At 38.2% G+C, this 24,858-nt stretch overlaps 1 protein-coding gene across 1 annotated transcript in view; it reads left to right on the top strand.

The window, feature by feature from the left end:
* The window catches only part of SEL1L2 (SEL1L2 ERAD E3 ligase adaptor subunit), a 100,009-nt gene that overhangs the window by 49,627 nt on the left and 25,524 nt on the right, over nt 1-24,858 (top strand). Inside the window, exons 6-12 of the mRNA XM_021078250.1 lie at nt 12,411-12,464; nt 12,892-12,951; nt 13,041-13,122; nt 14,580-14,734; nt 15,407-15,463; nt 22,608-22,676; nt 23,623-23,700. Of these exons, the coding sequence (XP_020933909.1) occupies nt 12,411-12,464; nt 12,892-12,951; nt 13,041-13,122; nt 14,580-14,734; nt 15,407-15,463; nt 22,608-22,676; nt 23,623-23,700 (555 nt within the window). The remainder of the gene's footprint in view (nt 1-12,410; nt 12,465-12,891; nt 12,952-13,040; nt 13,123-14,579; nt 14,735-15,406; nt 15,464-22,607; nt 22,677-23,622; nt 23,701-24,858) is intronic.

Genomic DNA, 24,858 nt, shown 5'->3' with positions numbered 1-24,858 from the left:
AATTCAGCCACATTGTTTATTAAGATACTACAATACTGATTGGAAAAAGTTTCTTTCCCAGGCTCCTCTTATGCTCTCCTTGACAACCTGAACACCCTTATACCTCACTCAGACTCCCCCTCCTTCCTTCAACTCACCGTGATCTTGCAGCCAAAGTGTTAACATCTGGATGATCAGGAAGCCTACAGGACCCTGGTCCAGTGCAACTGCTGTATTCCATTCTGATGGATGCTGGATGCTATTCTGAAATTTCAACTATCATTCCATCATCACTCTAAGAAAATCTGCTTCCGATAGCAAGTCTTGTTGCAGTTGATTTATCTCCTTGTACAAAGAACAATTAAAGATATTCTATGCTACGAATAATCCTTAGTTTGATGGCCGGTTGCCAGGACCAGGCCACATGCCATACTGGTCACAGTTCTTTAACAGGACTGGCCAGGTGATCACCTTTGTTCTCAGGCCATTTGTTCCAGCCTGATACAGAAATCCTGCAGTGCTGGGAACTGTGAGGACAATGTAGCAACAGAAATGTGGTTAAAGAAGCAAAAATGTACACAGAGAATGATAATGAGAGGAATAGAAATAAAGATGGTGTGAAAGCGAGAATGAAGAGAATGAAGACACCTGTCTCTGGGGAGAAAGGTTAAGAACAATAGAAATACTGAAAAGTAATAGATGGGAGAAGCCTGGCAGGCCAGGGGACTAGTAGAGACCTGATTTAACAAAAACAAGCAAAAAAGATATGAACTCAGATTATAAGGTGGCATTGAGGGGGTGGGAGAAGAAATGCAGTTTCAAGTTATGTATAAAAGGGAAGGTGCGTGGTGGGAAAAAAGGCATGATTATTTCTCTCCATGCACCTTGAATGGTTCATCTCACAAAAATCCAAATAAACTGAAGGAAATCCTAACAAGGGCAACAAGAAAATAAGATCATGAACAGAGTCCAATGAACTGATTTTCAAAGAATCTGTACCTTCCAAATCATGAAAACTAATCCTTAATGGAGTAGTCCTCATTAAAATGATGGAAATTGAGGAAACAGCAAACAAAAATGAGTTATACTTTCGAAGATGTCTTATAAGCTATTGTACTATACCACCTGGAGGTAGATAAGTTATGTATGTTTTATTTCTGGTCTCATGTAGGAAGCAGAAATTCAGAATTAGAAAGACTCATTCCTTTTTTGATACCATTCAACTGTTTCAATAGAAAATTTGTCTGTTAATTTGCCAAACAAGAAGGTAGAGTTTAAACCTCATTTGCTTTAAGAATCAAGAAATCGATCATTCACATTCTATCACCTTAAAATTAATTAAATCATGGTAATGATTATTAGCACTGTACTACTACTGAAAAAAAAAACATCTCATTATACACCTAATAGTCACTTTGATAACTCTAGGATTACCTGCATAGAACATTTCTTTTTGATATTAATCATGTTTTAATATTAAGGGTACAAAAAAGGATCTGAGTTGTTCATCAGGGTTGATTCATACTTTTGTTTAGTGTGCAATGTGAGCTAAAAGTAATATCCACAAGTACTTTCTAGCCTTATACAATAATTACAATATTTAAATGCCTAATCTTTTTTCTCTTTTGATAATTTTTTATAAGTAAAAGGCGGGATGTTTAATTTTTAAATTGTTATCATGAAACCTGAGTAATTTGCTTTGAAATATACTAAAATATTCTCTGCACTTAACTCTTTTCATTAAAATCCCAGCTTCGGAGTTCCCATCGTGGTGCAGTGGTTAACGAATCCGACTAGGAACCATGAGGTTGCGGGTTCGGTCCCTGCCCTTGCTCAGTGGGTTAAGGATCCGGCGTTGCCATGAGCTGTGGTGTAGGTGGCAGACGCGGCTCGGATCCCGCGTTGCTGTGGCTCTGGCGTAGGCCAGTGGCTACAGCTCCGATTGGACCCCTAGCCTGGGAACCTCCATATGCCGCGGGAGCGGCCCAAAGAAATAGCAAAAAGACAAAAAAAAAAAAAAAAAAAAAATCCCAGCTTCGGTAACTATAACAGTGGTTGAGTTCAAAGTCTTACAAACAAATATAATTTGTAGAGCTTGACCTTTTAAAACCACTGAAAGTGTCATTAATGTCATCGCTATAGTGTAGCTTCTTTTCAACTCACAGCATTTTCTTCTGGATTAAGATTTAATCATTCTATAATCCATCTCATTTCACTTCAGCCTTCTCTCAGAAAAGACCACAGACCAAAAACAAACTATTCTAAAGTTGTTGGATGACAATGCCCAAGTGTAAAGGAACAGGACAGCCCTAACTATAATTGGCATATTTATTACATGACAGCCCATAACCTCTTTTATGTTCCTCTACTGCTCGTCATACTCTAAGCAGTTGGCGTGGGGGGAGAAAAAGATGAGCCCTCCAGAGAATTAATTCAAAATCATCAATTGTTATTTTCCTATTAAAGAGAGAGGAAGTACGCTTTTGAGCTGATAATTTGAGACTGGGAAAATCATGGTTTTAGTCCTAATTTTTTTTCTTTTTAAATTAAAAATGTATATTTCTTCCTCTCATTATCTCCTTCATCTTAGCCTTTCTTTTAGGCTCGAGTTCCTTCTTTTCTTTTTTTTTTTTTTTTTTTTTTTTTTTTTTTTTTTGTCTTTTTGCTATTTCTTTGGGCCGCTCCCGCGGCATATGGATGTTCCCAGGCTAGGGGTCGAATCGGAGCTGTAGCCACTGGCCTACACCAGAGCCGCAGCAACGCTGGATCGGAGCCGCGTCTGCCACCTACACCACAGCTCACGGCAATGCTGGATCATTAACCCACTGAGCAGGGGCAGGGATCGAACCCGCAACCTCATGGTTCCTAGTCGGATTCGTTAACCACTGCGCCATGACGGGAACTCCCTTTCTTTTCTTTTTATTTATTTTTTAGTTATTTCCCCAATACAATTTTTTATACTGTACAGCCTTGTGACCCAGTTACACATACATGTACACATTCTATTTTCTCACAATATCATGCGCCATCGTAAGTGACTAGACATAGTTCTCAGTGCTACATAGCAGGATCTCATTACTAGTCCATTCCAAAGGCAATAGTTTGCATCCATTAACCCCAAGCTCCTTTATAAAATGAGTTTTATACAGAGAAAGTTCTTCTCCCCAATCACAGGATAGAAATTAACTCCCACGTAGCCCACTTCACAACTTCACAATTTTCTCCAAGAAGATCAGGCCAAAAAGTATGGTAGGCTCTGAACAAAATTATACCCTATTGATGAAAGCATCTTAAAATACAAGCTCAAACTGAATAGAACAGTATCTTCATTTTCTTACGTAAAAGTCAGTATGTTTGTTTACTATCGAAGTTGCTACATAAGCAAACAAAATTCCAAATTGAGCAGAATCAAAAATTGCTAAGAGGGAGTTCCCATTGTGACGCAGCAGAGACAAATCTGACTAGTAACCATGACGTTTTGGGTTCCTGGCCTCGCTCAGTGGGTTAAGGATCCGGTATTGCTGTGAGCTGTGGTGTAGGTAGTAGACACAGCTTGGATCCCACGTGACTGTAGTATAGGCACAGATTGGACCCCTAGCCTGGGAACCTCCATATGCCACGGTGTGGCCCTAAAAACAAAACAAAACAAAACAAAAATTGCTAAGAGCCTCAAGAAAAATAATTTAGCCAACAATACTGACTATACAGATATCCTTACAAGGAGCCAATTTAGCATTTTAAGTATAACTACATGGGTTAGAGGAGTACCAGAATTCCAGATACTTTTCATTCGTAATAACAGCCTTTATGGTCAATTTCCCTAAAAAGGCAAATTTTGAGACTAAAGACGAATTGACAGAATCATAGGGTTGTTTTTTTTTTCAGTTTATGGATTAAGTAGATTACACAAATTATACTTATAAACTACATGTTAGAGCTATTATGTTTTTTTGTTGTGAGCCACATGGGAAATCCAAGCTGTTATGCTCTGACTGAATGAACTGTTATGCAACTGACTGAATTCTGCAGTCAGTTCCCTGGTTTAAAAACAACATAGTTTTGTCCTGGAAATTGTAATAAAATGTTTAAGAAATTATTCATTTTCTGTTTTTTTTTTTTAATTTTTATTTATTTATTTTATTTTTTTGTTTTTTTAGGGCCACACCCTCGGCATATGGAGGTTCCCAGGCGATGGGTCGAATCGGAGCTGTAGCTGCTGTCCTATGCCACAGCCACAGCCACAGCAACGCAGAATCCGAGCCAAGTCTGCAACCTACACCACATCTCACACAATGCTGGATCCTTAACCCACTGAGCAAGGCCAGGGATCAGACCCATGTCCTCCTGGATACTAGTCACGTTCATTAACCACTGAGCCACAGTGGGAACTCCCATTTTCTGTTTTGATTGAATTATCTGACTTTGTTATATCTTGATTTTAGAGAGACATTTTACAGAGTCTTGCATGATATTCTCATGAGCTAGATGAAAAAGAAATGTGGGCTTTAATAATGGTAGATAAAGAGTATAGACTAAAGGATTTGTGCCACATGAAAACAATCTGGCAGTCCACCTCAGAATGCTGCCTATGACCCTGTGCTCTTCAAATATTCCATCAGCTCTAAAGTTGAATGGCTAATACCAAATTGTTTTTAATATGAGGCATGGGAAGAAAGGCATATTACCAACAATATTCATAACTGTGGAATGAACTTCTAAAAATTGTGATAGGAATAATAAAGCTACAAGTAGGAGTTCCTGTCATGGCGCAGTGGAAACAAATCTGACTAGGAACCATGAGGTTGCAGGTTCAATCCCTGGCCTTGCTCAGTGTTGCTGCGAGCTGTGGTGTAGGTTGCAGATGAGGCTCAGATCCTGTGTTGCTGTGGCTGTGGTGTGGGCTGGCAGCTGTAGCTCCAATTTGACTCCTAGCCTGGGAACCTCCATATGCTGTGGGTGCAGCCCTAAAAAAGCAATAAATAAATAAATAAAGCTACAAATGAGTAGAACCTTGAAAATATTAGGAACATCAAACAGACTGTTATAATTAAGTTCTGAGAAAAAATAATGTTTTGACTCTACTGAGAATAGGAGCAAGGAGAAAAAATAAATGATGTAGATGTCCTAAATCACCATCTGTCACACAGAAAATCTATAATGTGTGAAATATATAAACTAACACCATGTAGTGCAACTTATCAGGAATTGTAATGGCAATGATTATCAGAAGAAAATGGTGGTTTTCTTATAAAAGTGGTTACCTATGAAGAAGACAGGGGCTATCCTAGAAAGGAGCAGGGCATTGATGTTTATATTTTAAACCCTCAGAACCATTAGAATTTTAACTTTTAATACATATACATCTCTTTCTGACAACAAATATATAAAAGCTAAATTTGGGTATTAACTCTACCCCCCCAAAAAAAGAAATTAAGCTTAAAATAAAAAAAAAGAAGAAGTCCTCTCCACTTAAAAGAAACAAGCATCTTTGGAAAATGTCACATTCCAAGTGTGGGGCAAGAATTATTTAAGATGATGTTGAAATATCTTATCCTACCTGATAGCAAGGAAGCTGTCAGAAAATACTAGAATCATAACCAAGCACCGAACCAACTCAGATAAGCACCACTGACTAAATATGGAACAATTGAGCACCAAAATGAATATTGAGCACAGTGGAATGAAATAACTCAAATATACTTAATCCATTAGTTCGTACTGATACTTAGAAACAACACTCTTTAATCACCTTGGAGGATATTAGAGAACCAACTCTCATTATTTTGAAAACTGGTAAAGGAACAGGCTTAAACATTTATCTTGACTATTCTTTACAAACTATACCTCAGAATACAGGAAACCAAGGAAAGTTTTTTTTTTTTTTTTCTTTTTGGCTGAACTTGCAGCATGTAGAAGTTCCATGGAATGAACCTGTACCACAGCAGTGACCTGAGCCACAGCAGTAACAACACTGGATTCCTAACTTGCCAAGCCACAGGGGAACTCTAAGGAAGTTTTTCTTTATAAAATTATTCCAGGATTTCCCATTGTGGATTAGCAGTAACAAACCCGACTAGTGTCCACGAGGACTTGGGTTTGATCCCTGGCCCTGCTCAGTGGCTTAAGGATCCAGTGTTGCCATGAGCTGTGGTGTGGGTTGCAGACGTGACTCAGATCTAGCATTACTGTGGCTGTGGCACAGGCCAGCAGCTGCTGCTCCAATTTGACCCCTAGACTGGAACCTTCAATATGCCATGGGTGCAGCCCTAAAATTAAAAAATAAAAATAAAAAATAAAATTATTCCAGCTAATAAATGAGGAAGGAATAATAGAATTAGAATGGTATATTTTCCACCCCTAATAAATCAATGCACCTAGGCAATGGTCATTAGTGGCTGCTAATATCACAAGACAAGAATGAGAAGTGATGTACCTTCTGATGGAAATAATTGTGCTTCCTATAAGATAGTCTTGCAAAACAAATTATACCAATTGATCAAGCCTCTACATCTAACTTCCAGCTTATAGTAAATATCATCTTAATGATCAGCAAAATCCAAACTAAGAGTTATATTTAGGAGGAATGACTGGTTGTTTCAACAACAAAAAATTACAAGGAGAAAAGAATGGGTAAGAGATGTAGAGATTTAAAAAACCTTGAGACTGGCCACCCATTTTGCAACGTATTGGCCATCTTTGGATCCCAGTTCAACAAACTGAGAAAGAGAGAGAGAAAGAGAAAGAAAGGAGGGATGAAGGGAAGGAGAAAAGAAAAAAGTTCAAAGAAAAACAAAGAATATTTACAAGACCATCAGGCAGAAATAAATACTGACTAATGATATTTACTAATTAATATTAATATTTTAGGTGGATAATGGTATTACAGTTTTGTTTTTTTAAAGGTGATTTCTTTTAGAGGCACATACTAAAATATTTACCGAGGAAATATATATATTGTTCAATATTTACTTCAAAATAAACCGTTTGACCAGGGAAAATGGGTATGAGTATAAATCAAGCAAGATTAGCCAAATTGATAATGGATAATAAAATTGAGTGATGGATCATGGGGTGTTTTTGTATTACTCTATTTACTTTTACATGTTTGAAACATTCCATAATAAGAAGAATACATAGATGGAATGGTTGTTAGACCTGCAGTCTCCATGCTCTTTCAGATCCCTAATCAATATCATCAAAGTAGAGTCTATTTTCCCTCTCCTTTTATGCAGGTGGACTTGTGACTACTTCAAACAATAGAATTTGCTGAAAGTTTTGTTCTTTTTATGACTGAATAGTATTCCATTGTGTATATATACCACATCTTCCTAATCCAATCATCTGTCAATGGACATTTGGGGTGTTTCCATGTCTTGGCTATTGTGAATAGCACTGCAATGAACATGCGGGTGCATGTGTGTTTTTCAAGGAAAGTTCTGTCTGGATATATGCCCAAGAGTGGGGTTGCTGGGTCATGCCATTTATAGCAACATGGATGGAACTAGAGACTCTCATACTGAGTGAAGTAAGTCAGAAAGAGAAAGACAAATACCATATGATATCACTTATATCAGGAAAATAATATAAGGCACAAATGAACCCTTCCACAGAAAAGAAAATCATGGACTTGGAGAATAGACTTGTGGTTGCCTAGGGAGAGGGGGAGGGAGTAGAATGGATTGGGAGCTTGGGGTTAATAGATGCAAACTATTGCCTTTGGAATTAATTAGCAATGAGATCCTGCTGTGTAGCACTAGGAACTATGTCTAGTCACTTATGATGGAGCATGGTAATGGGAGAAAAAAGAATGTGTACATGTATGTGTAACTGGGTCGCCATGCTGTACAGTAGAAAAAAATTGTATTGGGGAAATAACAATAAAAATTTTTTTTTAAAATTTGCTGAAAGTAATGCTATATCACTTTGAAGACTAAGGCTTAAGAAGGATATAGCTCTTCCTGGCTCCCTCTCTCTCAGTGTACTCATTCTTGAAATCCAGCTACTATTCCTTGAGGAAGTTCAGACAGTAGGAGAGGCCACATGTTAGTGTTCTGGCCACAAGGCTCTGCTAAGGTCTCAACCAACAGCTAGCATAAACTTCCAGACCTGTGAATGAACAAGTGTTCACATTACTGCATCCCCAGAATTTGAGTCTTCCAACTAAGGCCCCCATATAATGGATCAGAGAAAAGACATCCCCACTCTACCCTGACCAAATTACTGACCCACTGGATCCTTAGCATAATAAATGGTCATTTTATGCCACCATGTTTCTGGGCAATTTCTTACACAGCCAAAGTAACTGGAACCCATACATTAATATTCAGAATTAAAAAGGCAGATTGCACTTTTCTCAGAAGCACCTAAAGTAGAGAATAGCACTTTTGTATCTCTTTGCAGTGAGTACAAATATCTTGGCCCAATCCAGTTCCATCTCTGCGTACTGAAAGAACTTATAAATGATGTCACTGCCAATTTGTCAGTGATTTTAAGTGACTAAAGAAGACCAAAAAAGTAGCTACAAAGCCTAGAGGCTGTCAAATTCTGAAAATCACACATAGTGCTGATGAGTTTAATGTATAAGATTCTCCATCACATTTTCAAAATGTTTATGAAAATTCCGTAAAATGAAGCAGTACTATTTGTCAAGCTGCATAAGTTCACTAAGAACAATTTGTTAATTGTTAATCAAGCTCCATTTTATCAGGGTTACCAAGCTCAGAAATATGAAAAATGTGGTGGAGATGATAACCTCACATTTTAATCATTATGACACCATTGACCATATGTTATATACTTATATACTTTTAAAATGTAAGCTTATAACTGTATTATGTGAATGCTGTCAATTAAAGTATAAAACAATGATTTACTATTATGTAGAATTTTTATTTGATCTATTAAAAGTGATATTTTAGACATATTTTATCAAATAATATTTAGTTACACCAAACAAAGTAAATATGTTAAATAAATTAAGCTAAGATGTTCCAAATTCTCAGAGTCCAGCTGAATCAGTTTTAAGTTGATATCTGTCCTAGTTGATTTCTAATATCAACTCTTTTTTTGTCAATTGCATTACACATTGCCAGAATTTCAGTTCAAAGTCAGCAAGAAGTTTCTCTCAATGTTTGATATTGAACACCTTAATCCTTTGTGATAAATTGGTCACAACAGCTTCTCCTTGTTCATTAGCTTTTCATCTATTTCTAGGGATTTGGCAATTTCTCCTTTGTTTAGTCGCATAGTTTGGCTCATGTCAGCCATTCCCTTTGTATATAATTTAATAGCAAAAAGTAACAGTTTCATCTACTTTGGGGTAACTTTCCCTTTTGGGGAACTTGGTAGCTCCTTTTTTTAACAAGGTTATGTCAGAAATATGGAATTCACAATGTAGATCAGATTCAGAAAACACACGAGATGATGAATATAACCTAAATTATATCACACAATAAAGGCAGAATAGATAGTATTTGGGTTTTTTATAATGATTTTTACTTTTTCTATTATGGCCGCAAAGTTTTCTGTCAGTTTTCTCCTATACAGCAAGGTGACCCAGTGACACGTACATGTATTCATTCTTTTTTCTCACATTATCATGCTCCATCATAAGTGACTAGATATAGCTCCAAGTGCTCACAGCAAGATCTCATTGCTTATCCATTCCAAAGGCAATAGTTTGCAGCTATTAACCCCAAATTCCCAATCCATCCCACTCCCTCCGCCTCCCCCTTGGCAAGGACTTAATCTCTAAAATATGCAAACGACTTATACAACCCAACAGCAAAAAAGCCACAACCCAATTGAAAAGTGGGCAAAAGAACTGAATAGACATTTCTGCAAAGAAGATATACAAATGGCCAACAAGCAGATGAAAAAATGCTCAACATCACTAATTATTAGAGAAATGCAAATCAAAACTACTATGAGATACCACCTCACACCGGTAGAATGGTGATCATTAATAAATCCACAAATAACAACTGCTGGAGAGGGTGTGAAGAAAAGGGAACCCTCCTGCACTGTCAGTGAGAATAAGTGGTATTTGTAGAGAAAAACAATTGAGGTACCTGGTGGCTGTCCTCAAGTGTCTAAAAGGTAGAAGCATTGTAGAAAGAAATTGGTTTATGAGCACCAAATTACTATATAGCTTAAAGCAACTGTGTACTAAGCAGCAACTACTATACAGGGATTACTTTTGGTTTACTGGGTACCTATTAACTTGAACTTCTCATTGACAGAGATGTCCACTTGTATTGGTTAGAATTCTCTTTTGTCAGGCCACACCCATGGCATATGGAGGTTCCCAGGCTAAGGGTCCAATCAGAGCTGTAACTGCTGACCTACACCACAGCCACAGCATCTCGGGATCCGAGCCAAGTTTGCAACCTACACCACAGTTCACGGCAGCGCCAGATCCCTAACCCACTGAACAAGGCCAGGGATCAAACCTGCAACCTCATGGATGCTAGTCAAATTCATTTCCGCTGAGCCACGACCGGAAATCCAAATTCTCCCAGTTTAAAGTACAGAAAATACAACCTAACTAGCTTAAGCAAAAGTGAAATTCATTGTCTTACATAACTGAAGTCCAAGTTGTAGCTGCCTTTATTTTTTTAATTGATTTTATTGAAGTATAGTTGATTTATAATGTTGTATTAATTTGTGCTGTACAGCACGGTGATTCAGTTATATTTATTCTTTTTTATATTCTTTTACATTGTGGTTTTTATCATAGAATATTGAAATAGTTCTCTGTGCTATGCAGTAGGACCTTGTTGTTTATCCATCCTACATATACTAGTTTGCATCTGCTAATCTCAAACTCCCAATCCCTCCCTCTCCCATACCCCCTCCCCCTTGGCAACCACAAGTCTGTTCTTTATGTCTATAAGTCTGTTTCTGTTTCATAGATTTGTTCACTTGTGTCTTACTTTAAATTCCACATATAAGAGACACCATATGGTATTGGTCTTTCTCTTTCTGACTTTGCTTAGTGTGACCTTCTCTAGGTCCATCCATGTTGCTACAAATGATACTATTTCATTCTTTTTATGGATGAGTAATATTCCTTTGTGTGTGTGTATATATATATATACACACTATGTCTTCCTCTTTGGGGGGCAGGGGCATGCCCTCAGCGTGCAGAAGTTCCCAGGCCAGGGATGGAACCCAAGTCATAGCAGTAACAACACCTAATTCTTAATCACTAGGCCACCAAGGAACTTCTTACACCACATCTCTTTATCCATTCATCTGTTGATAGACATTTAGGTTGTTTGCATATCTTGGCTATTTTAAATAATGTTGCTATGAACATAGGGGTACATGTATCTTTTCAAACCAGGTCTAATGCTTCCTATTCCACCATCTTGTTCTGTTTTCAGACTTTCACTTTTTATTTGATATAGTTTTCCCTGCTCAAACTTTTTATATCCATCACATTTCTGAAGTATGAAGAAAAATATTCAAATTAAAATTCAAAAAATACTGAACAGAAAAATTTTTTATTGCTAAGAAAGGCAAGCACATAAAGAACATTGGTTTATAATGTTTTATTACTATAATTTATACTAAAGTTCAGTAAGTATTAGCCTGTTTTTACATGTATTATGCAAAACTCTCACTTTTGTGACATTTTCCAAATTCTTGCAGCCTTAGCAAAAGTGTAATAAGGCACTTTGCTATGGTATAAGAAATAAATTGACAATACAAATTATTAGACATTTAGGAGTTCCCGTCGTGGCGCAGTGGTTAACGAATCCGACTAGGAACCATGAGGTTGCGGGTTCGGTCCCTGCCCTTGCTCAGTGGGTTAACGATCCGGCGTTGCCAGAGCTGTGGTGTAGGTTGCAGACGCGGCTCGGATCCCGCGTTGCTGTGGCTCTGGCGTAGGCCGGTGGCTACAGCTCCGATTCAACCCCTAGCCTGGGAACCTCCATATGCCACGGGAGCGGCCCAAGAAATAGTAACAATAACAACAACAACAAAAAAAAAAGACAAAAGACCAAAAAAAAACAAAAAAACAAAAAAACAAATTATTAGACATTTAAAATATCCCTTACCGGAGTTCCCGTCATGGCTCAGTGGTTAACGAATCCAACTAGGAACCATGAGGTTGCAGGTTCGATCCCTGGCCTTGCTCAGTGGGTTAAGGATCCGGTGTTGCCATGAGCTGTGGTATAGGTCGCAGACGCGGCTCGGATCCTGCATTGCTGTGGCTCTGGCATAGGCCAGCGGCTACAGCTCCGATTCGACCCCTAGCCTGGGAACCTCCATATGCCACAGGAGCAGCCCTAGAGAAGGCAAAAAGACAAAAAATAAAAATAATAAAAATATAAAAAATAAAATAAAATATCCCTTACCAATGTAGATAAGAAAAACTGAAATAAATGGATTTATTGAGTTTTCCCTTTTTCTTTTGCCTTTAGGCATTAGGATTTTTGTCTTCTTATGGAATAGGAATGGAATACAATCAAGCTAAGGTAAGGTCATTCTATTTTTCCTGGAACAAAACTGATTTTTTAAAAAGGGACACTGAACAGAGAGTCTGTTCTTTAAGTGAATGGTTCACTCTAGGATGATGGTTAAAAGTACCAGCTCAGTAGTTAGAGAAGATTAGAGTTCTAATGCCCCTGGTTTCTTAATGTTCCAAATTGTCAGGTTTTAGATAATATCTATTCCATAGGGATTTTGCGACGATTAAATGAAATATCATGTACAACCCCCTCTTCATGGACTCTAGAGCTCATAAGCCCCCAGTGAATGGCAACCATCTTTACAGAGAAGCAGAATGAAATTTGGAGTTTATTTTGGAGTAGTTCAAGGTTCATTGGTGGGCTAGGAATAAAAAAACAATGATTGGTTTGAGTTTATAATTTAGATGGCCAATAAATTTTTTTTTAACTTTAGGCACTGATCTATTACACTTTTGGAAGTGCTGGAGGAAGCATGATGTCCCAGATGATTTTGGTTTGTAATTAAGTTTTCTTGGGCCCAAATAAGTGTGTTATAAATACAGCATTGTCAGAATATTAAGAATTTATATGCCTGTGTTTTAGGGGTACAGATATTTATCAGGAATCAATGTTCTACAGAATTGTGAAGTTGCCCTAAATCATTACAAGAAAGTGGCAGATTATAGTGAGTAATCCATATAATTTATTTTAAGGTAGAGATTTGCCAAAAGTTAAAAAAACAAATCAATACTAGTTGACATATTTATGAAAGTATTTTAAAACTGCTTTAACATCTGCTCTAATGCAATTCTTTTAATACAATGTAGAGTTGCTGATTTCTCGCTCTCTCTTTTTTTTTTTTTTTTTTTTAATCCTTTTTTTGGCGGGGTCGCACCCACGGCATATGGAGGTTCCAGGCTAGGGGTCGAATTGGAGCTGTAGCCACCAGCCCATGCCATAGCCACAGCAACATGGGATCTGAGCCGCATCTGCGAACTACACCACAGCTCATGGCAACACCAGATCCTTAACCCACTGAGCAGGGTCAGGGATCAAACCTCGGTCCTTATGGATTCTAGTCAGGTTCATTAACTGCTGAGCCAGGAAGGGAACTCCAGAGTTTCTGATTTCTTATAGTAGCTTTTCAAAAAGTTTTAAATATTTGTATCCATGTTTTATTTTTGTTAGTATGTCTCCAAACAATTCTGTCTTACTTGTTCTTGTGATGTTCTTTCCTTAAACTGAGAACTTCAATATAACATCAATAAATTGAAGCAGTTTCCCTAACTCTAACATTTAGAATATGGGCTGACTTGTTTGAAATTTCTGAAGACATGGATGTAAGGTTCATACATTGGCAATCTCTATTAATGCACTTGAGAACAATTCAAGTAACCATTACTCTATGACCCTATCCTTTGTCTACAAAAAAATAGAGCATGTGGTTAGTATACATTCCTAGAATCATTTTCAAAGTTGTATGTAACTCTTCCTCATGCAACATCACTGACCCAGACAATGTAATAGAGTTTTAAATAATAATCTTCCAAGAATTGAATAAAGTCCATTTGATTAATTTCTATAATCAGAGTAAGCATCTAAATTTACATCTTTTGCATTATTTGTATCTGAGAAAAGAAAAAACAAACTGCTTTTGAATTTAAGATGCTATATATACAAGGTGTTCTTATATGCTTAATGAAACTGGAATTATTGTATATGTACATGTACAGTTCATTAGGTTTACTCAAGCACATTTATTTTCAGACTATCCCTCATAGGAGGTAATGAAGAAGTTCTTATTCATATATTGTAGTTTCAATATACCCAGAAAAAGTCAGTGGCCTGTTGCCTTTTTCTGAGATCTGTTTTCTTTCTCAAGGCTGCTTGGCCAAGATCTTCAGTAGGGTCTGAATTATATTGATGCAACAATTTGTATGGGTTGCTAGGAATAAGCAGTGTCTTGTACTTTTCTCAGAACCCAATAAACAAAATTAGAAAATTTCTGTCTGCTAAGGATATTTATTTTCTGTTAATGGACCAGATCTTTGTACCAGTTAAAGAGAATAGACATGAGAATGTTTCCTCTAGCTGACTGTTATCTCTTGCGATTTGTGTATTCCGGCTTGTTTCTATTCACAGTCGCTGACAAACTGGAAAAAAGTGAAGGTATTCCAGTGGAAAAAGTGAGACTAACTGAAAGACCTGAAAATCTGAGTTCTAACAGCGAGATTTTGGATTGGGACATATACCAATACTATAAATTCCTGGCAGAAAGAGGAGATGTTCAAATACAAGTGATGTATACAGACGAGCTCAAATTTTTAGAACTTGCAAATTACAAAGGGCTTGATTCTCTTTGAATCCTAGAAGGGTTAACAATGCCTCATCCTGAAGGGGAAGGAAAGAGAACTCCTTCCTCTTCGTTCTACTCCTTTTGTGTTTGCTGTCATTTGCAGTTCCTTATAGCCTATGGGAGAGCAAGTTGCCATAGTAATAGCAGGGTTTTGTTTTTTGGGTTTTTTGTTTGTTTTTTTTTTTAACATTCACTCCTTAATTTAAAAACAACAAAACCTAGATTTTTAATTACAGAAAAAACGTACCATCCAATGTTGGTTTTAATATGAATGAACTCTTACCAGGATCCAGAAGTATCCTATCTTTGGCAATGAGAATGGAAATGGGACAGCATTTGTGTGACCTTTGAGAGCCAAGAGTTAAGGCCACTAAGTTTGTGTGCTCAGGTGTTACTGTACCTCAGCAGGTCAGCTTCCCACCCCTGGGAAGCGTATGCCCAGCACCAACCATCCTGATAAAACATGTAGTCAGGAATGTTTTCCTGCTTTTTTTAAGATATGCCAACTACAGCAAACTGGATCAATGTACTGTAGTAAAATCAAGTAGTTTTTCTTTTCTTTATTTAAATTAATACCACTGCTAAAATAATTTTGTAAACTCCTCATTTCTAGGTATCTCTCGGACAGTTACATCTAATTGGGAGGAAAGGTCTAGATCAAGATTACTATGTAAGTCAGTCTCTCGAGATTCAGTCTTGTGTGTTGGGGAGGGTAGTGATGAGGGAGCTGGTGGGTCTGTGGAAGAGGGAGCAGGCAGGTGGAAGAGTTGTGGGGAAAGCCCACTGCTGCCTCCTTGGTCAGGTCTGCTTCCCATCTTTTGGGGGAGCACCAAGTTCATTAGAGAAAACATGTTTCCTAGAGAACAGACTTGTGGTTGCCAAGGGGGAGGGAGAGAGGAGGGGGTGGGATGGATTGGGAATTTTGGGTTAATAGATGCAAACCAGTGCCTTTGGGATGGATAAGCAATGAGATCCTGCTGTGTAACACTGGGAGCTATGTCTAGTCACTTATGATGAAGCATGATAATGTGAGAAAAAAGAATATAAACATATATGTGTAACTGGGCCACCTTGCTATGCAGTAGAAAATTGACAGAACACTGTAAACCAGCTATAATGGAAAAAATAAAAATCATTATAAATGAAAAAAAAAAAAAGGACAGAAAAGAAAGTATGTTTCCTACCTGCCTCCAAGTACAAAGGGCTAGAGGCCTGTGAAGCAGTAGTTGGGGTGGGGGGTTTCCACGGTCCCACTGAACTCACTCTTCCCACCCAAACTCACTGCTGGACTGGAATTAGGTGACGAGGACAAGCCATTCCCCAAAGGCTAGTGGTGGAAAGTCCAGCTGGGGGCTTCCTGCTAAAGAGGCCAAGTCTCACCCCTGTTTGTCTAGATCAGAGGACAGACTGCTTCCAACATATTTAGGTATATTGTTAATGGTCTTTATAAATTTGCAAATTAGTTATATTATTAATCATCTTTATAAATTTGCAAATTTCCTTTCAGTAACTTTGCTTCCTTACCTTATCCCAGTGAGGTTAGAAGACTAATTAACAATTCAAATTTATGGTGGAGAAAACATCAAATAACCTTGGCCTCCAAAGGATCCTCCTCAGTGGGATGCCAAAGCCCCCAGATGAAATTTTGCCTCAATCCTGACTGTGGCTTCAAGGCCCTAGATCCCTACAGATCTGGGAAAGTAGGGATCCTTTTTTAAAGAAGATTTTGCAACCCCTGTCATTTTATAGGAGTCATGTACTCACTGTCTCAAAGGAATACATAGTCTATTTCAGCATAGTCCCAATGGCTAAGCAACAGAAATAACAACTCTATTCAGCAGTTACATAAAAGAGTGATGTGTTATTACTTTCAAATTCACTTTATATTGTTATTTTATGACTGTATCTTTGGTACTACAGTTTGTATTTTATATGAAGTACTATACATATTAGGTAAATGTCAAAGATAATTGTATAAAATGCTATAAAATAGCGATTGAAATACGCATATGTATCCCAAGCTCAGTTGAAGGTTTTCAGATTTTTTTAATCTTCATATTAACTAAGGTTTTAGCTTCTTAGATGAGAAGTTCTGGATTCACAGAATTATTCCAATTTCAGATTTCAACCTGCAATGAATTTCTCCTGTTAATAACTATAAGAGGCATAACTAGGAAGAATTCCGCCTTTCCCATAGTGACAATATTTAATGTGAAGGCACCCTAACCACACCTATACAAAATACACACTAATCTTTGCAGAGTACATAAAACCCCACAAAGCTAAGTACTTCCAGTCAGTTCCCACCAGATGAGAGCCATGGCTGCTTCTGGGTGAGAAAAAGTGCAGTCCCACCAGACTGGCAACAGAGGAGTCTGGTGCTGTAGGAGCATAGCTGGGCAGTTGGGCATCACCCAGAGCCCAGTTGGGTTCTCCTGTGCACTCACTCACATGTGCCATGCTGTTTTACAGATGAGAAGGTGAGGCTGGAGAGATGAAGTTAACTGTTTCTAATCTCACAGCTAGGTACTAAGATTGTTAAGAAGTAGAATTTGAATTTAGGATTTCCACATTCAAAGCCTGTGCTCTTTTCATTAAACCTTACTTACTTTTGACCTGGGGGTTGGGGAATTAAAATCTAGTTTCCTCATTTATAAAGCAAGAAGGAATTATATAATCTCTTAGGTTGCTTCTAATCTTCTGATGGTGAGTCAGGCCCATTTTTCCCATCCAGACATCTCCAAAAAGCTGGTTTAATTCTAGAACCATTCCAGTGCTTGAGGAAGCACAAGCTGGTCCTTCTTGCTTTCCCTAGCCTAATAAACCTGAACTTGTATGAAGGGCTCCAGTACTATCAAACCTCAGGACTGATTGGCTTGTGTATCAATTGGCTTAGACTGCCATCTTAAACCACTCCCAAACTTAGGTGGCTTAAAACAACAACCATTTATTTAATTCATGATTTTGGCAGGTCAGTAGTTGTGGCTGGGCTCAGCTGAGTAATTCTTCTGGTCTGGGCCAGGCTCAGCCAATTTGGCTGAGCTTGCTCACACATTGGTAGTTAGCTAGAGTTTTGGCCAGGACTGGCCTGTTTTTGATGGCCTCATCTGTGACAGCTAGAGTGACTTGGTCTCTCCACATGCTCTCATCCTCCAGTCATTTGGCCTAAGCTTTTCACATGGCAAAGTTCCCACAAGTGCAATAGCAGAAGTCTCTTGAGGCTGAGGTTCAGAACTGCTGAAATCACTTCTGCCATATTCTTTTGTCTGAAGCAAGTCACGAGGCCAGCCAGCACTGAAAGAAAAGGAAAAAGAATTTCTCCTTTTCAAAGTGCTGTGGTCTTTTTTGCAATTTATCACAGCTTAGTTGCACCAAAACCAACTTGAAATGCCGTGGGAGATGCAGAGGGGAAAGAGAAGATATATGGATAAACCCAGGAGTTCCCTTGTGGCACAGCAGGTTAAGGAACTGACATTGTCACTGCAGAGGCTTGGATTGCTGCTGTGGTGTAGGTTCGATCCCTGGCCCAGGAACTTCCATGTGCTGCAATTATGACCAAAGAATAAAATAAAATAATTTTTCCCTGAGCAACTCTACTCTTTTATCACTTACCCTATCTTGCTGTGTTTATTTTTCTCTAGCCCCTGCCACTCCTTGTATAACACTGATCTTGACTTGTTAACTGTCTCCCCACAATGGAATGTAAATTCTTATCTATCTTGCTCACTGCTATGTGTCTTGTACTCAGATTAATACCCAGTACACATTAGGTACTTAGTAAGTATTTAATTAATAAATGAAGGAATGAGTGAATGGCAGCATGCTGAGTATTAGACGTTGCTCCCAGCCCAAGCACCACTTGAGCCAGTATGCTAATGTTTCATTCCACCAAAAAAAATTATTACTGTAAGGCTCTTTATAAGTGTAACTGGTGCTCAGTACTGTCAAACAAATTAAACATCAAAATACCTAGAAATGACTAGTTTGTCCCCACACCCTTTCATTGATTGAATTAATTTAGCTTATGGGCTGTCACCACAGGTAACATTTTCACCTCCCCCTCCCCCACCACCAAATTCTTAATTGCCAAAAAGTATTGTATATGCAATTCTTGATTACATTATCTTGAATTTGTACACATGTATTTTAATGTCATTTGCATTTCTAAATATATGCAGGCTCAGAATGTATTGGATTGGGAATGCTGGGGGTTTTGGTGCATATTATTAAAGTGGATAAGGTATAATTAAATTAAACCTAGCAAACCTAGAATAATATCAAATATGTAAGGGCAACTACTTTGTCCACCTTGCGACCCATTAAGAGAAAAAGAGCTAATATTAACCCTTTTAAGAGTGATTTACAGAGCTTTGGATAAAAGAAGTATTCACAAATGTTTTTAGAACAATACACTTTCTTGGCTTTTCATTCTAGGAGAAATGTTACAAACTTATTAAACTAAGAATTTGCTTAGAATCAATAAAAAGTCATGTTTATTTTTTAAAAAGATGAGCATTCAGATATAACTTCACCTAGCATAATGCCTGAGATATACTGTATTTCGTTGTATCTGACACTATCAATTATAAGATACATTATGTTCTACTGAGAAAGAAAAAAACAATGCCAATATAAATTATATGATGCTATTGATAGTAAAAATATCCTGATTAAAATGTAAAATGAGGAGAGCATGTACATATTAGAATCATTAAAATATGATGGTAGGTGCTCAATAAATATTTGAAGGATATGGATAGATCATGTCTTAGTCTGTTTGAGCTGTTATAACAAAAACCACAAACTGGGTGGCTTATAAACAATGGAAATTTATTTCTCACAGTTTTGAAGACTGGAAGTCGGAGACCATGGTTGGGTGAGGGCCCTCTTACAATCTGCCAGCTTCTCACTGCATCCTCACATAGCAGAAGGGGCAAGCTAGCTCTCTGGAGCCTCTTTAGAGGGCACTAATCTCATTCGTGAGGGTTCTGCCAGTTACCTTTCAAAGACCCCACTTCCTAATAACCATCACCCTGGGCATTAGTTTTTCAACATATTAATTTTGGGAGAACAAAAATATGCAGGCCATAGTAGATGGATAGATGGGTGGGTTGGATGGGTGGGTGGATGAATGGGATAGATGGATGGATGGATACTTGATCTTAACTCTTTGAGAGCAAGAATTCAATTTGGCCCAACCATAGTCATCAAAGTAGCTTGTTTGCATGGTACTTTCACAAGGTGTTTAATAAATGTTTGTACAATTGAAACAATAGCATTAAAGACAGGTTAACATATAGAGAAAAAAAAGAGAGCTGAAATGCTAAGTAAGCCAGGAAAGTGGAAGTGGGAATTAGAGCCTCATTTCCTTTGGTCTCTATGGGGTCACAATATTGAAGGATGGGGAAAACTCCAAGATTCTTATTCCCTTTTAGGGAATAGATTATTCTCTTTTTTTTTTTAATTATCCTATTTTTTTGATTATTCTCTTTTAATAGTTCAGATCTAGTTTCCCAGAGTGTAAATTTTTTTCTGGAACTCTCTATCGCCAAATATTTGAGCTCAAATTCTAAAACTGGACTTTGAAAATGATTTCATAGAATTAGAATACTAAGTGGAAGGGACCATAAAGATTAAAATCCAGTCCCCTTGCTTTAGAGAATGACAAATTTATCCTTTCATTCATTCACTTTTTCATTCATTCCAGAAATATTTTCTTGGTACCTAACATACAGTAGACATTATGCTAAGTATAGACAATTCAACATGGGGGGAGAGGGAAAATTAGGCAGACAATTAAATCGATGGATGCATGCCATGATGCAGGTGCCCAAGGGCACAGAAAAGGAGAATGTGAATGGGGAAACCAAGGCCTGGAGATACTGTGACTTGCACGAATTATAGTTATCTACAGGTATATTTGGGTCTTGGTTCAGAAGAGATATTCATAAGCAATACCATTATTTTTTATATTGATGTGCTCTGATAAGTGTGTCTGGCAAATAATACATTTGATCATACATTTGATTCATTTACCAACATGTAATTTGTAAATCATAATATTGCTACAATTTCCTCCTATCCAATTGATACCTACATTATTCCAGATATTTTAGACAGCATTTGTTTCAATACTCCCTCATGCTCATAAATTGCCAGGGGCTTCTATTTTTTACCAAATAAAATAATAAGCTCTTAGCCTGATATTTAAAACTGCTTATAATATGGCCCATCACATTTTTGCAAGTCTCAATTTTGGGGTGTTGTATTTCAGCCATGCTGAAGTAACTCCTACTTCTTGGACACATTTGGACATTCCCATCTCCATTCTTTGCTCATGTTATTCCCTCAGCCTCTGATGCCCTCTGCATGGTGAATCCTCTCCATCTTTTGTGTGACCTTTATCATTTAAGCCCTCCTTCTCACTGTAAAGGCAGAGTGCCAAGTACATGGGACTTGGATTCAGGCTGCAGGACTCTTAGTGCCAGTAAATAGGCTCAGGTATTAATAATACCTTCCCTACAGTGCTGTTGTGAAGATTACGTAAGAAAAAGCTAGTAAAACACTTATCACAGAACTGGGTATAATTTCTGTTATTCTAAGCCCCTGTAATTATTTTCAAGGTCCTTTTTATCCCACCTTTCACTTACCATCTTATTGTTATTTACATACACTCCTGTTGCTCAGCAGTATTGTTCGGGAGCAAATGTAGGGATAATGCTTTTCATTCATCTGTGAATCACCTACAATACCTGATATACCATCATATGTATAGCAGGTTTCAATCAAACTCTTGAAAGGATAAATGAAGAACAGAAGAGGTGGATAAATGGATGGATGCATGATGCAATAAGGTCCAGGATGGCGGCATTTGTATTTCCTTTATGTCTACAAGGCAGTCCAACTTTAGCAACTACTGTGTGGTTCTCAAATAAGCTGACAATATTTCTAGAGTAAACTTACATAGAAAAGAAGTACCCACATTTCTTTCTTAAATGTTCTCTTCTCTTTGGGAAGGACTATCCCTTGTCCAGCAATCTAGTCAAGACTTTTTAGAGAATGGAAGAGTAATGTCTTCAGAGACACTTCAGAGATTTTCTTCATTTCTCATTCTTAGGGCTTTTTTCCTTTATTCTCCATGGGGTCTCTGAGGGGAGCTATGGAAGGTGAGGATGAGGCCTAAGGATGAGGTAGCAAGAGACAGGTCAGCTCTTCTGTGTTCTAGACTGAGCATTTTATTTAAAGTTATGACCCAGAGAGAATCAGAAGCTTTGCTGGCCCTCCTCAGTTTAATTTAGAAAATATTGGTCTGCAGTTCACCTCTGCAGAAAGACTTGATCTCCGCAGGCAGTCAGGTGTATCTGGTCCTACTCCCTCTGTGTATAAACATTAGGATGCTGTATATCCAACATTGCCAATTATACAAACTGTCTTATAAAATAAGTACATACTGTGTATTTATCAACATCCAAGTGTGCTTTTTTTTTCTTAAGTAATGGACTATTTCTGGGATTTCTCTCCTCCTCAAAGCCACATGCCCATCATGTCTTTCCAAATGTGAGAAACAAGCCTCACATTCTAAAATTATATATTTGATACATAGATATAGATATAGATATAGATATAGATAGATAGATAGATATAGCCCACTCTTCAGGTTTGTGATTGAAATAGCACTTGGAGTAGTGCCTTGAACAAAGTGGGCATTTCATAGATATTTTTTAATGCATGTTGAATGAAATAAAATTTGGTTTGAAAGCTATTTTTAAGTTATGTTCATGGCTGTCAATAATACATGTTCCTTTTCTCTCCAGAAGGCATTATACTACTTCTTAAAGGCAGCAAAAGCTGGGAGTGCAAATGCCATGGCATTTATAGGAAAGGTACAAGCTTCATCTTGATCAGTATTTCTCATTTCTTAAAACCTAAGAGTACCAGCTAATTGAACCCACTGTGGGGTGACAGGGCTGCGTCCCTCTTTCACAGAAGCTGCTATGCAGGACATTTGGCTACAAACTGAGGGTAGGATTCTTCAGGTGATATTTTGGGAAGTAGCAGTCTTTATCTGGGGCACCAAGAGCAATCTTGAAAATGCATGTGGCCCAGAGCTCCTGGCCAAGTATAGCTCAGAGCCCCTGAGCCCCTGGCATGTGACAGGCGATCTGGGCTAGTTGTACATCAAAGACGGGCAGGTCTCAACCCAGAGAGGTGCCTCCTTTCTCCATCCCTAGGGTGAGAACAAGCTCAAGGCTGAACAAAGTCCATCCCTGGGCCATCCCTGATGGGAACAGCCATTGGAGGTTTCCTCTGGAAAGGCATCTTCTTTCCTTCAAAGGTGCCATCCTTGGCTCCCTGCAGCCAATCTGCATTGGTAACCATGGGGACAAGTGCCCTGCTTCCAGAAGTGCTACTACATACAGTAAATTTAGATGCAAGGAAACATGAAAAACACAAATAGGATGATTTTTTTGCCCTTGGGTCAGAGCACTCCAGAATATACATAATGGATTGGTTCCTTAGTTTTTCCTTTTATTAAAATGGAGATGAAATTCAAATAACAAAGTTCGTAATTTTTTATTTTATGTATTTGACCATGGCCTGTAGTGGCTTGATGTGGGACCTCAGTTTCCAGACCAGGGATTAAATCTGTGTCACAGCGGCGACCATTAGACCACCTTGGATCTTCCCCAAGTTAACCACTTTAAAGTGTACGCTTCAGTGGCATTTACTCCATTCACAATGTTGTGCAACTATCACCTCTATGTAGTTCTAAAACATTTCCATCGCCCTCAAATTCCTTAATTTTTATATCTTTTTTGTTCTTTGTAGATGTACTTAGAGGGGAATGCTGCAGCACCACAAAATAATGCTACTGCCTTCAAATATTTTTCTATGGCAGCTAATAAGGTATGTACTCAGCTCATTTCTGTAAACATGTAAAAATGTTTGCCTTTTATTACCTGTAGACTGGTGCTGAAGAGTTAACTCCAAAGCCCCATGGCCCAGTTAATGGGCCTGGAAAGAGTTTAGGAGTTTAGGGTCCTGGAGAAGAATATCATTAACAATAAAATATGGGGTTAGCATAGGAGGAGACACATCTTGCTTTTTTGTTTTGTTTGCTTATTTGTTTTTGGCTGTGCTTGTGCCATGCAGAAGTTCCCAGCCAGGGATTGAACCCTCACCACAACAGTGACCTGAGCCACAGCAGTGACAATGCTGGATCCTTAAGCTACTGTATGCTGTTCATTGAAAGAACACCAGCCCCAATGGTAGTTTCCACAGGAAAGCAACCCTTGCCATTTTTCCACATAGACCTCAGGTATAATAAGGCTTATAGAGCTACAAAGCTGCCAAGTGCTCTGTGTACACTAGATTCTTGCAGTGGACTTAATTAGCTTGGAACACACTCAAAACATGTTTCTATGCTGGAAAAGGCTGATGTGGTATGAAAAGGCACTCTCTTCACTATAGTGGAAATGCAGTGTACAGCTAGCTAGGCCAATACCTGCATGAGAGTAGTCTCACAAATGACACAAAACAGGAGGCTTCTAGCTTCCTACTTGCAAAGGGTATGCCATTCAGTGAAAGGCCATCATCCTCAATGGTGGTTTCCCCAGGAAAGCAACCATTGCTTTTTTTCCCACAAAGGCCTCAGGTATAACAAGGTATAGAGAGTTGTTCAGCTACCAAGTGTTGTATGTGCACTAGGTGCTTGCAGTGGGCTTAATAACTAGCTTAGAACATACTTAAATGTGTTCTCCATGCTGGAAAAGGCTGATTTGGTATGGAAAGGCAATCTCTTCACCATAGTGGAAATACAACCTAGCAAGTTGGGCCATAACCCACATTGTAGCAATCTCACAAACAACAAAAAACAGGCTTCTAGGTTCCGATGTACAAAGCATATGACACTCAGTAAAAGAACACCAGCACCAATGGTGGTTTCCCCAGGAAAGCAACCCTTGCCTTTTTCCACGTAGGCCTCAGGTAGAACTAGTCTTATAGAGCCACTCAGCTGCCAAATGATCTATGTACACCTGATGCTTGCAGTGGGCTAAAGAATAC

Source organism: Sus scrofa, chromosome 17 (assembly GCF_000003025.6).
Source record: "Sus scrofa isolate TJ Tabasco breed Duroc chromosome 17, Sscrofa11.1, whole genome shotgun sequence".
NCBI classification, from domain to species: domain Eukaryota; kingdom Metazoa; phylum Chordata; class Mammalia; order Artiodactyla; family Suidae; genus Sus; species Sus scrofa.
The sequence above is the reverse complement of the archived record's forward strand: the minus strand, read 5'-3'. Positions and strand labels throughout refer to the sequence as shown.